The sequence below is a fragment of the Candida orthopsilosis genome, assembly GCF_000315875.1.
Source record: "Candida orthopsilosis Co 90-125, chromosome 4 draft sequence".
Taxonomy (NCBI): domain Eukaryota; kingdom Fungi; phylum Ascomycota; class Pichiomycetes; order Serinales; family Debaryomycetaceae; genus Lodderomyces; species Lodderomyces orthopsilosis.
In genome coordinates, this window is record NC_018297.1 from 333668 (window position 1) to 345148 (window position 11481).

General features: G+C 36.8%; 4 protein-coding genes across 4 annotated transcripts; 2 read left to right on the forward strand and 2 right to left on the reverse strand. All coding sequences in view use genetic code 12, as the record gives it.

Moving 5' to 3' along the window:
• Positions 1 to 96: 96 nt before the first annotated feature.
• On the forward strand, positions 97 to 1175 carry CORT_0D01930 (Elp4 protein; the record flags this gene model as incomplete). Its single annotated transcript, XM_003869129.1, has 3 exons — positions 97 to 201; positions 254 to 349; positions 402 to 1175. 3 exons carry the CDS (start codon positions 97 to 99, stop codon positions 1173 to 1175), a joined length of 975 nt encoding a protein of 324 aa, XP_003869178.1.
• A 166-nt stretch (positions 1176 to 1341) lies between these two features.
• CORT_0D01940 (Cdc54 pre-replication complex helicase subunit) lies at positions 1342 to 4041 on the forward strand (the record flags this gene model as incomplete). Its single annotated transcript, XM_003869130.1, has 1 exon — positions 1342 to 4041. One exon carries the CDS (start codon positions 1342 to 1344, stop codon positions 4039 to 4041), a length of 2700 nt encoding a protein of 899 aa, XP_003869179.1.
• Positions 4042 to 4100: 59 nt separating this feature from the next.
• Positions 4101 to 4685, reverse strand: CORT_0D01950 (hypothetical protein; the record flags this gene model as incomplete). The annotated part of the gene is made up of 1 exon (XM_003869131.1): positions 4101 to 4685. The coding sequence occupies one exon, from the start codon at positions 4683 to 4685 to the stop codon at positions 4101 to 4103; it is 585 nt and encodes a 194-aa protein (XP_003869180.1).
• A 242-nt stretch (positions 4686 to 4927) lies between these two features.
• Positions 4928 to 6628, reverse strand: CORT_0D01960 (hypothetical protein; the record flags this gene model as incomplete). The annotated part of the gene is made up of 1 exon (XM_003869132.1): positions 4928 to 6628. The coding sequence occupies one exon, from the start codon at positions 6626 to 6628 to the stop codon at positions 4928 to 4930; it is 1701 nt and encodes a 566-aa protein (XP_003869181.1).
• Positions 6629 to 11481: the final 4853 nt, after the last annotated feature.

Genomic DNA, 11481 nt, shown 5'->3' on the forward strand with positions numbered 1-11481 from the left:
TCTAGTGTGAGACAATAACTTGATGATCTCTATTCTCAAATCCTCCCAATTTTTTTCTACTTTTGGTTGCAAACCACATCACCCAAAAGTTTATTCATGAGTCTCACAGAGCAAGTTCAATCAATTGACCTCCTCCAAGACCAAGGAATCAATGTCGGAGATATCTCAAAGTTGAGGTTAGCAGGAATTTGCTCGATTGCAGTAAGTTTTACTAACAAATGACTTGTTGCAAACTTTAACTAACTGTACGCAGTCTGTTTTATCTACCACACGGAGAAATCTCGCCAAGATCAAAGGGTTGAGTGAGGTTAAAGTGGAAAAGATTAAGGAGGCTGCTGGAAAAATACAGGTACATAAAACCATCAAATTCTAGAAGTGTCCATCATACTAACAAGGTCTAGACCATAGGGTTTGTCTCTGCCAGTGTTGTTGCTGAGCTTCGTGAGAGTGTGTTCAAGATTACTACTGGTTCAAATCAGTTTGACGAGATGTTGGGAGGGGGTGTCACCTCGATGAGCATCACTGAAGTTTTTGGTGAATACAGGTGTGGCAAAACCCAATTGTGTCATACATTATGTGTAGCTGCCCAGTTAACCAAGAGTCTTGGTGGTGCCGAGGGAAAAGTTGCATTTATTGACACTGAAGGAACTTTTCGTCCAGAGAGAATCAAGGCTATTGCTGAAAGATTTGGTGTTGACCCATTGACTTGCCTTGAAAATATATCCTACGCTCGAGCATTAAATAGTGAGCATCAAATCGAGTTGGTGGAACAGTTGGGTACCGAATTGGCAACTGGCTCATACCGTTTATTAATAATCGACTCCATCTTAGCTTGTTTTCGAGTAGATTACTCCGGCAGAGGAGAGTTGAATGAGAGACAACAAAAATTGAATCAACATTTGGCTTACTTGACCAGAGTATCTGAGGATTACAATGTTGCTGTCTTTTTAACTAACCAGGTTCAAAGTGATCCAGGTGCCAGTTCCTTATTTGCTGCTGCTGATGGAAGGAAACCGGTAGGAGGTCACGTTTTAGCTCATGCATCAGCTACCAGAATTTTGTTGAGAAAAGGTCGTGGTGATGAAAGAGTTGGGAAGTTGTTGGATAGTCCAAATATGCCGGAGAGTGAATGTGTGTATGTTATTGGTGAGGGTGGTATTAAAGATAGCGATTGATAATTATTCCCGATTAGGAAATGTTATGTGATGCGACGCGTATATGAATTTATTTTGTGTGAGTAAGTTTCTTTGAGTTCATCAAAAATATATCCCATGACCATATTCCTTTCTTTCTTTCTTTCTTTCTTTCTTTCTCAACAGGGTTATCTTTATTCAATAAACAATGTCTTCGTCGCCACCACATAGCAGCAACAATGCTAACACTTTTATGGGTGATTCGCTTGATAGGAATTCAGAATCCATTTCTCAAAGTCAACAACAATCAGTTGTACCTTCTTCACCATTATTTTTCAATTCGTCAAACCCTGGTTCAGATATCGCCAATTCACAAAATAGAGGAAATGATATGTCTTCACCTTTACACTATACATCGTCAGTTCATCCTACTTCTGAAATTGGTAACTTTAGTTCTCAAAGAGCTAATAGAGTTCATGATGTTGATAGAATAATGAGAAGACACCAAAGGAGTGATATAAATGATGCCGCTTCATCACCACTGAGAAGAACTTTTGCACAGACACGTGGTAACAGGCAGGACTCTTCATTAAGATCAACTTCGTCTGCGTTCAACTCTGATCTTGTTGAACCTGATGAACCAACTAGAGTTATTTGGGGTACCAATGTATCCATTCAAGAATGTTCCCTCATCTTTAGAGAGTTTTTATTGAGCTTCAAGTACAGGTACAGAAAAGAAGCCGATCAACAAGAGGTTGAACCTGAGGATCATGAATTGTACTATGTAAGCAAGTTAAACACCATTAGAGAATTGGGACTAAACAATCTCAACTTGGATGCAAAGAATTTATTGTGTTACCCTCCTACCAGGAAATTGTATCATCAGTTGATCAATTACCCACAAGAAATCATCCCAATTATGGATCACACCATTAAGGATTGTTTGATTCAAATTATTCAAGACAGTGATGAAGATGACATTCCGGCAAAACTAGATGAAGTTGAGACCAGAGTGTACACTATCCGCCCTTACAATATCAACTTGGTGGAAAAAGGTATGAGAGAATTGAATCCAAACGATATTGACAAATTAGTCAGTGTCAAGGGTCTCACTCTACGTTCAACTCCAATTATTCCAGATATGAAGGTTGCATTTTTCAAATGTAATGTATGTGGTCACACAGTTGGAGTTGAAATTGATCGAGGTGTCATTTCTGAACCCACAAAGTGTCCCAGGGAGGTTTGCGGTCAATCAAATTCAATGGTTTTGATTCACAACCGTTCTTCATTTGCTGATAAACAAGTTGTTAGATTGCAAGAGACACCAGATTTGGTTCCTGATGGACAAACACCTCATTCCATTAACTTATGTGTTTACGATGAATTGGTGGATACTTGCCGTGCCGGTGATCGTATTGAAGTGTGTGGAATATTCCGGTCATTGCCAGTTAGGGCCAATTCAAGGCAACGTGCTTTAAAGAGTTTGTACAAGACGTATTTAGATATTGTTCATATTAAAAAGATTGACAAGAAACGTCTTGGTGCTGATATTACCACATTGGAGAATGAATTAGCTGAAAAGGATCAAGATGTTGAGGAAACTAGAAAAATTACCCCTGAGGAGGAGGCTCAATTGAAAGAGATTTCACAAAGGGATGACCTATATGAAGTGTTGGCAAGGTCATTGGCTCCATCGATCTATGAAATGGATGATGTGAAAAAGGGTATTCTTTTGCAATTATTTGGTGGAACCAACAAGACCTTCAGAAAAGGTGGTAGATATAGAGGTGATATCAACATCTTACTTTGTGGTGATCCATCAACTTCGAAGTCGCAGATTTTACAATACGTTCATAAAATTGCACCAAGAGGTGTTTACACTTCGGGTAAAGGTTCATCAGCTGTTGGTTTGACAGCTTATATCACAAGAGATGTTGACACTAAACAATTGGTTTTGGAAAGTGGTGCTTTGGTGTTATCTGATGGTGGTGTTTGTTGTATTGATGAATTTGATAAGATGAGTGATTCCACTAGGTCGGTTTTGCATGAAGTGATGGAACAACAAACAATCTCCATTGCCAAAGCAGGTATCATCACTACGTTGAATGCAAGAACCTCAATTTTGGCTTCGGCGAATCCAATAAATTCTCGTTATGATCCAAATTTACCCGTCACCGCAAATATAGACTTGCCACCACCATTATTATCACGTTTTGATTTGGTTTATTTGATTTTGGATAAAGTTGATGAAAGGCTTGATAGACAATTAGCTAGACATTTGACACAAATGTATTTGGAAGACGCGCCAGATACAGTTACCAACAATTATGTGTTACCAGTTGAACAATTGGCATTATATATTCAATACGCCAAGGAGAATTTCAATCCAACAATAACTGAAGAAGCCAAGAATGAATTGGTTCGAGCATATGTTGAAATGAGGAAGTTAGGTGAAGATGCTCGATTATCAGAAAAGAGAATCACTGCAACTACTAGACAGTTGGAATCTATGATTAGATTGAGTGAAGCTCATGCTAAGATGAGATTTTCCAATAGAGTGCAACTAATTGATGTTAAGGAAGCAGTCAGGTTGATTAAATCAGCTATCAAAGATTATGCTACTGATCCAGTAACTGGTAGAATTGATATGGATATGGTCCAGACTGGTACTACTTCGCAACAAAGACGTATTAGGGAAGATTTGGTCAATGAAATTTTGAAAATCCTTGATGAGAATAACAACTTAATAAGGTTTAATGATTTAACTATGAAGCTTAATGAACGAAGTTCATTTAGGATTGAGAATCTGGATATCAGTGATGGATTAAAGAGGTTACAACAAGAGGGAAAGATAATTGAAACTGGTGAAAATCATAGAAGAACCATCAAAAAGATTGCCGTGATTTAAGGCAGAAGAGTTTGCATTTTTTACTATTTTTCAGTGTGTATTAATTTAAAGCTTTTGTTCTATAAGTAAGTACCAACACTTCCCTGCTCTCCAATCTCTTGACTACCATCCAGTTCAGCCAATTTCAAAAACTCTTCCAACTCCTGATCCAATTCAACATCATTAACCGATTCGTATTTCGTCGCACTAGTGAATGCATGAGCCAATTTCAATTCTTTATCTAAATCAATTAAGTCACCTTGTGTTAACTTCGTTATAATTTCGCCCAACAAGGCAAGCTTCATAGTATATGAATGTTGTAAAGAGTCTAAATCACGACGAATTTTCAACAAATCAATCATCACTGACGTACATATAAGTGAAAGGATTAATGATTTTGTGGTGGGGGTCTTTAAAAGTGAATATAGTTTTGGTTTGGGGCGGATGTATGACTGAGCCGTGGTTGAGTTTTGCCGTATGGATATGTTGCGGAATAGTCTAATATGGAAGGATCTGGGGAGCATTATTGTGGGTATATAGATGGAATTTATCTGGTGTAGCTTTAATGGAATCTGGTTTTGATGGAACGGATGAAAAAAATAATCATGGTCGTGTATTTGTAGTAAAAACGTATTGAAATAGCTTGCAACGCCAGTCGACCTCATTGCTTCCAAAACTAACTTTCCATCCGTCCCATGATAATTAAAAGAATTAATCTACGTGAAGAGACTGCTTGAATACGATATGATGGCTTTCTGATTTGTTGTTAATTTTGCCAATTTTGAAAATTTGGTTGCAAATGTAAAGGAAAATGTTGTAAGTTTGTTCCTTTTAGGCCTACATAAAAATAGTCTCTTTACTCTTAAGGTTATCTATTACTCTATTAATTATAGTGTCAACAAATAAGCTACCTTTTGCAACACTTCAACTCTGTATACCGCAATACTGGGTACACAATTCCACTAAATCCCATACACAACCACATGGCAATGTCACCACCATATTCTCCCCCTACCCTTCTTGCAACTGGACCAATCCAATAAGTCTGCGACATACCAACAGCAGCACCGGTAGCACCAATGATAAATGAAGCAGCTGCTGCCCAGCCATGCGTAAGTTTGTTATAATCATTCCATATTTTGAAGTTGTAATGGTGCGAAGTGGACTGTCCCTTGCCAATGGACACATTGGAAACATCAAATGATGCTGGTTCATCATATGATCCGTCTTCCTCAAATTCCAATTCAAACAAATGTTGGAATCTATGAGTACGGAAAATCGTATTCTCCTCTAGCAACAATATGAAATACATTGAGATCCAATATCCAATCATGGGTAAGAAATTGCCCAAAATTGTAGAAAACTCATTTCTACCAACCAATGCAGCCACTAAATAGATCGCCGTCACAACAATTGCCCAAAACCAACGTGGTATCTTCGCTAACCAATTACCTGCCATTTGTATATCAAAAGCAGCTGAGTACGTATTGAGGATATTATTCGAAATCAACGAAAGAAACATGATGACAAGGAGGAATTTTCCACCCCCACCCCAGGGTTTGAATGCTTCATTTAGTAAACCACCCATACCCCATTTAGTGTATGCATCTCCCCAAGGTTTGTAGCTGAGTGCAACATTACCAATGAGTAAGCCAATTACACCAACAAAAGTAGTGGGTACAAAAGTTCCCAAGAATGTAACTATGAACACTTGATGATCAGGTGTATCTTCAGGGAAAAGTATGTAATAATCAGAAGCAATCCCACCCCAAGTCGCCGTGATTGAATAACATAACGAAAAGAAACTTAACCAGTTTCCCTTTATCGTAGCTGAATCCAGTATCGCATCACCTAAAGTCAAATATTGGAACTTCTGTGATGCAACAATATACAATAACAAAAATGATAGATTTACCGGCACACTCAAGAAGGTCTCCACTCTCAATAACTGCTTAATCCCACCAATTGCAACAATAAGAGTAACACCAGCAATAATTACAATTCCAGCCCATAATGGAACTCGATCACCACTCAAACTAGCCAAGATCTGACCCCCAACAACACAATTGACAACTGACCATCCCAATACTCCAATAATACAAACTAGCGCCACGATCTTCACAAACCACCAACCAAAGAGGAACCTAGCACTAACAATTTGTCGACACCCGGATCTTGGACCCATCATTGCACAATAAGCTGCCAACACACATCCTAATCCTTGACCTATTATTCCAGCAATTAAAGTGTTGCGTAACCCAAGTTCAAATGTCAATGGCCCTAAGAAAAAAGAGGACATTGATGTGAGTCCTCCACAAGCTGAACACCATAGTCCTAGTACGCTTATGAATTGACTTGTTTTATTAGTCGATCGTTCATGCGGTAGTATACGTTCGATGCCTCGCGTCTCTACTCCAAGAGAGTCTAGTTTTCTAGATAATATGTTGAGGTAGTGGAAAATTGAGCCTCGCCTGGTTGTAGTGGATGTAGTTGATGATGTGATTGATGAGGAAGATACGGTTTTGGTCAAGTCATTGTCGGGGATGTTGTTTTGGGATTTGCTTACCTCCCCGTCATCTTTGTTTATAACTTTAATGCCCGTCGACATGGTATGTGGGAAAGAAAGAGCGTTAGTTTTGATTTGTTTCAACAGAAGAGCCCTCTTTATAGTAGTTGTAATTTCTGATACCCATTGAGAATTTTTCCCACCCGTTTACTCTTTTCCATTTTCGAACGGTTGCGTATGCGCATAATTTATGAACCACAGTTTTGTGTCACCATTCAAACAGGTGATAAAAACTCAGAACCTAGGCAACTTTGGTCTATTTTGGGGTAGTATAGACCGGTGGTAAGGAAAATCCTACTCCGTCCATATATATTTATGCACGAAGTCACTTGGTAATGGGAATTCAGCTGAACCAAATGACATGACGGTTTTATGATCATATTATTAGGCTGCAACTTTTATGCGCTTTTGCGGTTATCTAACTAAATTTGTATTTTTTTGCTTGTAAGCCGCACACTATCGGCATTTGCAATCATGATATCATCAAGGCCAGAAAGAAAGATCAATTAACACGAGAAGGAAGATTCAAAAGTGCTTGCTAATTTGTTTGGTTGTCTCCAGAAAAGTGGTGCACTTTTTTATCTATTCAATGGAAAAGTGAGCCTAATGGTATAATAATTCAGAGTACAACAAACTTCAAAATAATCAACCATTTTCAAGCCCATCTACTGGAAATCCATAGTAAGATCATTTCAGACAAGTGGACAGTACTTCCCCAGTGACACATAATGTTTATGGAAGCTTGACGAAACTGCTGTGACACTCATAAGGAAACGAGTTTTGGCAATTGAAGTGAATTCCCTAAGCCTAGTTCATTTGCTAATAGTTTGCTAAAGATATTGGGTAAAGATGAGCTACTTTCGTTGATGCTGGAATTATTAGAAGCTGAACAAAACCCGAGGTAAGGAAACGTGTACTCCGAGAAAGTAAGAGATCTAGATCTCTGAAAAAGAAAAGTTTGCAAAGTCAACCTAGAAACGTTTGACTTCTCTTTTTGGACAGACACAAACAAAATAAACAAGTAAAATTTTCTTTGACTAAGGCGGGATGCAGGAGGTGGAGGTGGGGGTGGGGGACCTTTGATACGTTTTCAAGCGAAGAAGTTTTTTGAGGCTGTAGCTGAAATCTCGGTAAATCTAGACTTCTGAAGAGAAAGATTCAAGAGAAAGAGAGCATGAAAGAGACAGGTAGACTTCTGTCAGTCACAGTTTTTTCGGGCTCACGTGTGTCGCTGCCAATTATTTGTGTGTAGGGTCTAGTGAAATTTTCAACAACGTTGATATAATTCGAATGTAAAAGACTTTATCGAAACGAAATCTATGTTTCTGTCCCTTCTTGAACGAACACAAAAAAATGTCTCTTTTTGTCCATTTCAAGAAGAAACAAAAACACAAAAGCAAAATTTTGTGGCTTTTGTGTGTTGGCAGCTAAAATAGAATGAAACTGGGGGTGTAAAGTAAATTTCATGGTTATAAGCGGGATTGATAAGCAGAAGAGAAAATGGGATTAGGTTAATTTGATATACTTATTTTCCTAATTAGTTAAGTTGCTAAAGAGGACGCTAGTAACCACTAGAACTTTTAACGATGTACTTTAAATTTAAGCTCTGTTGAGGTCAAAATTTAAAATTCGACATTGTTCAGCAACACTAAAAACTGTACTGAAAGAAACATTAAGTGCAGCCGCCGTAGATGAAACAATTCCTCGGGAATGTGGTCCCATGAAGTTAAAGGTTATATAACCCTTTTCAACTCGGGTTTTGGGATGTGTGTTTTCAAATCATCCGATATTTCGGAATTCAAGAAAATAAATCTATTCCTCGGTTGGATTTTGTGGTTGTACAAAGATGAAAAAATTCGTAAAAGGTCTTGGCTATAGTTTTTTGTGAAAGCCTTGTGAAGCGTCCTTTCAAATATGTCTAACGATATATTATAACCATTAAAGAGATATTCATAACCTTTACATCACTAGGAATGCATTACATTCCCAGATTGTGATTGATTAAATAAACTAAAATTACAAACACTAAATCTGAGAAGCAATTCTATTACATAGTATGTTATGTGTGTCTGACGTATATGCAAATCATGTTAAATATAGACTTGAGGTTTGTTAGAGACATCCCCTTTTTAGGTCAAAAGGTACAGTAAACAAAACAGAAAACAGGGATGAAAGGAAAGGGAATTGAAGGAGAAATATTTGTACGTTTACGCACAAGTTTCAATTAACAATTTTTGAACGACAGCTGCACAAGGGGGTATAGTATATATAAAGTAAGTAGAGATAATAGATCGAAAGAGACAACACCATGTAGACAAAGAGTCGACCGTCTTTAACAAGCAAAACAAGGCAACAAGGCAACAAGGCAACAAGGGTGGCTTAAGATTGCTATTGCAAATAGGGGGGAGGCGAATGCTCATTGATAGATTGTCTCTTCTCACTTGTCTCTTGCGAAAATACAATGAACGAGCCACAATTGCTACAATTTTTTTTCATAAAAGACAAGGTTAATAATAGTTACTCAGTTTAAAGCCCCCACTATTGTCTTTACATTTGTCTCAGTTTATTGTAATTTTTATTTTTTCGTGAACCTCTTTGTTTTGACTTGTTTTCGTAATGTCCTCTAATAACCACACCTCTTGATATCTTTCATTTACGAACTGAAGTTAAGATCATACCACCCCCAAAGGGTATTACTTAGAAACAGAAAGCAGGGGTGTGTTTTGGAAGAACCGTATCAATTCACAGTGTGTAAAGTGTGATTGGCACAGCCCATATTTTTGAAGTAATTCTTCTTATCTATAAGTAAGTTAGTAATGAGTTCCATTAAAACAAGGAAATTCATATACAGAAATTGCAATCTGGTTGAAAAATCTATTCTTCATTTTTATGTATAGTCAGTAAAATAAATTGTTTTCTTTACATTCTTTATAATTCAAATAATGTAGATAAGAATTGTTTAATTTAAATCATCATCTTTTAAAAGAATTGATTTCAGGACAAGATTGCTATTCTTGACATATTAATTCAATTGACTAATTTGTAGTAACATACGATTTATTGGGTAGCTTGAATAGCTAATAGTTACTTGATCATTCAAAATATGTTCATGACTGGTATGAAAGTTTCATAAAAAAGAAAATTTTTTTTCTTCCTTTCATCTGTCTCATCCCCTACAAAGAAAGAATTGAAAGTGATGCGGCTTAGCCCTTCCCAATTAAGTAACTGACTCAATCACTGCCACAAGTTACTCAAAAATACAAAACTTTAATTAGAGTGCCAAAAAATCATAAGATCCAAACATCAATACAATTTAAACAAAACCCAAATTTTACACCCCCAAAGTTTATTGTTTCTTCATCCTTGGATTAATTTGTATTAAGTGTAGAGCCCCTCCCCCTCGTATGTGCCCCACTTGAGTTTTATTACGCAAAAATTGCTTATACAAGATAGCTTGACTGACATTATTGTGATTGTGATGTAAACAATAATCTTAAGACATACACAATAGAACAATAAACAATATAGTTTAACATATTTTATTGTATTTTCTTATTTGAATCCTAAAAATCCCGAAATAGAGATCTCCTTTACTCTTTTGTCTTTCAATAGATAACAATAAAGTGTATCAGGACAAAGGGAGAGGGAGAGAGAAAAAAACGAAGAGATGCGCGTGGGATAGTTGTAGATCCGCTTGTGATAAAAATAGAAAAAAGAACCTGTCTCCATCACTACTGCTTTGCTCTTTTATTGCTCTAAATCCAATTCAACGGAAGTAAAGGGAGTGATGTAAACAGGTGATACAACACTGTATACGCTTTATTGGGATATTGCTATTACTATTGTCGGCTGGTTAGGGAAATTAAAAACACTTTTGTTTGGTTAAAAGAAACAAACGTTTGTTGCTTTCATACATACAAGTGAATATATATATTTATAATATTTTAATATTTATTTTTTTCTTGTGAAAAGAAATTTAAGTCAGAAAAACAAAAAGGAGAGCAAAAGGGATGTAGACACAATCTACAGATAAACATACGTACATAAGTTATACATCACCACAATTGTATTGATCAAAAGATTATAAATATCCGTTGAAATCTTCCTTCGTCTTTCGCAACTTGTAGTACACCCTCGTTGTCTATATTACAATACAAACTTCACAACAGCAACACAACACCACACCACACCACCTCAACACGCTCAATCGCATCACACCACAAATTATAATACACATCACATCACACCACACCACACCACACCACACCACACAACACAACACTACACTACACTACACCCTTATCTAAACGTCATCGTTATCTCCCATATCAATTAAGCAGCTGGTCTGATTAACTACATATTCACACACACATATTACATTCAATTCTAGAGCAGCATAACGCATAATAACACATTACTCATCACATATCACATATCACATATCACATATCACATATCACATATCACATATCACAGCTCAAAATGTCAGTTTTAACCACATTAATCAAGATTGAAAAAAACGTTACTATGGTATCAACGGGGGTAGTAATACTGCTTATATCATTAGGAATATTGTTGTTACTTATCGATTTCACATTGTATGTGCACATGTGTTATATTAAGAAGGATTTAAATAGATTAGACAAGGTATATATTTATTGAGCTAGAGGAGAGGAGTTTTTAATTCATACATTTTAATATTTCCGTTTGTAGAGTTTGATTTTGTAGGAGTTGTCGTGTGTGGTTGTATTTGCTTTGAATTCAAGAATACCTTGCCAATGGTATATATCAACTCAAGCTGCCCATTTCAGAGGTAAACTACGAAAAGGCTAAGGACTAAGATTATTGGGCCTTTCTCGCTATTCCACATATGAAGCAAGCAGTAACTTAAAGAT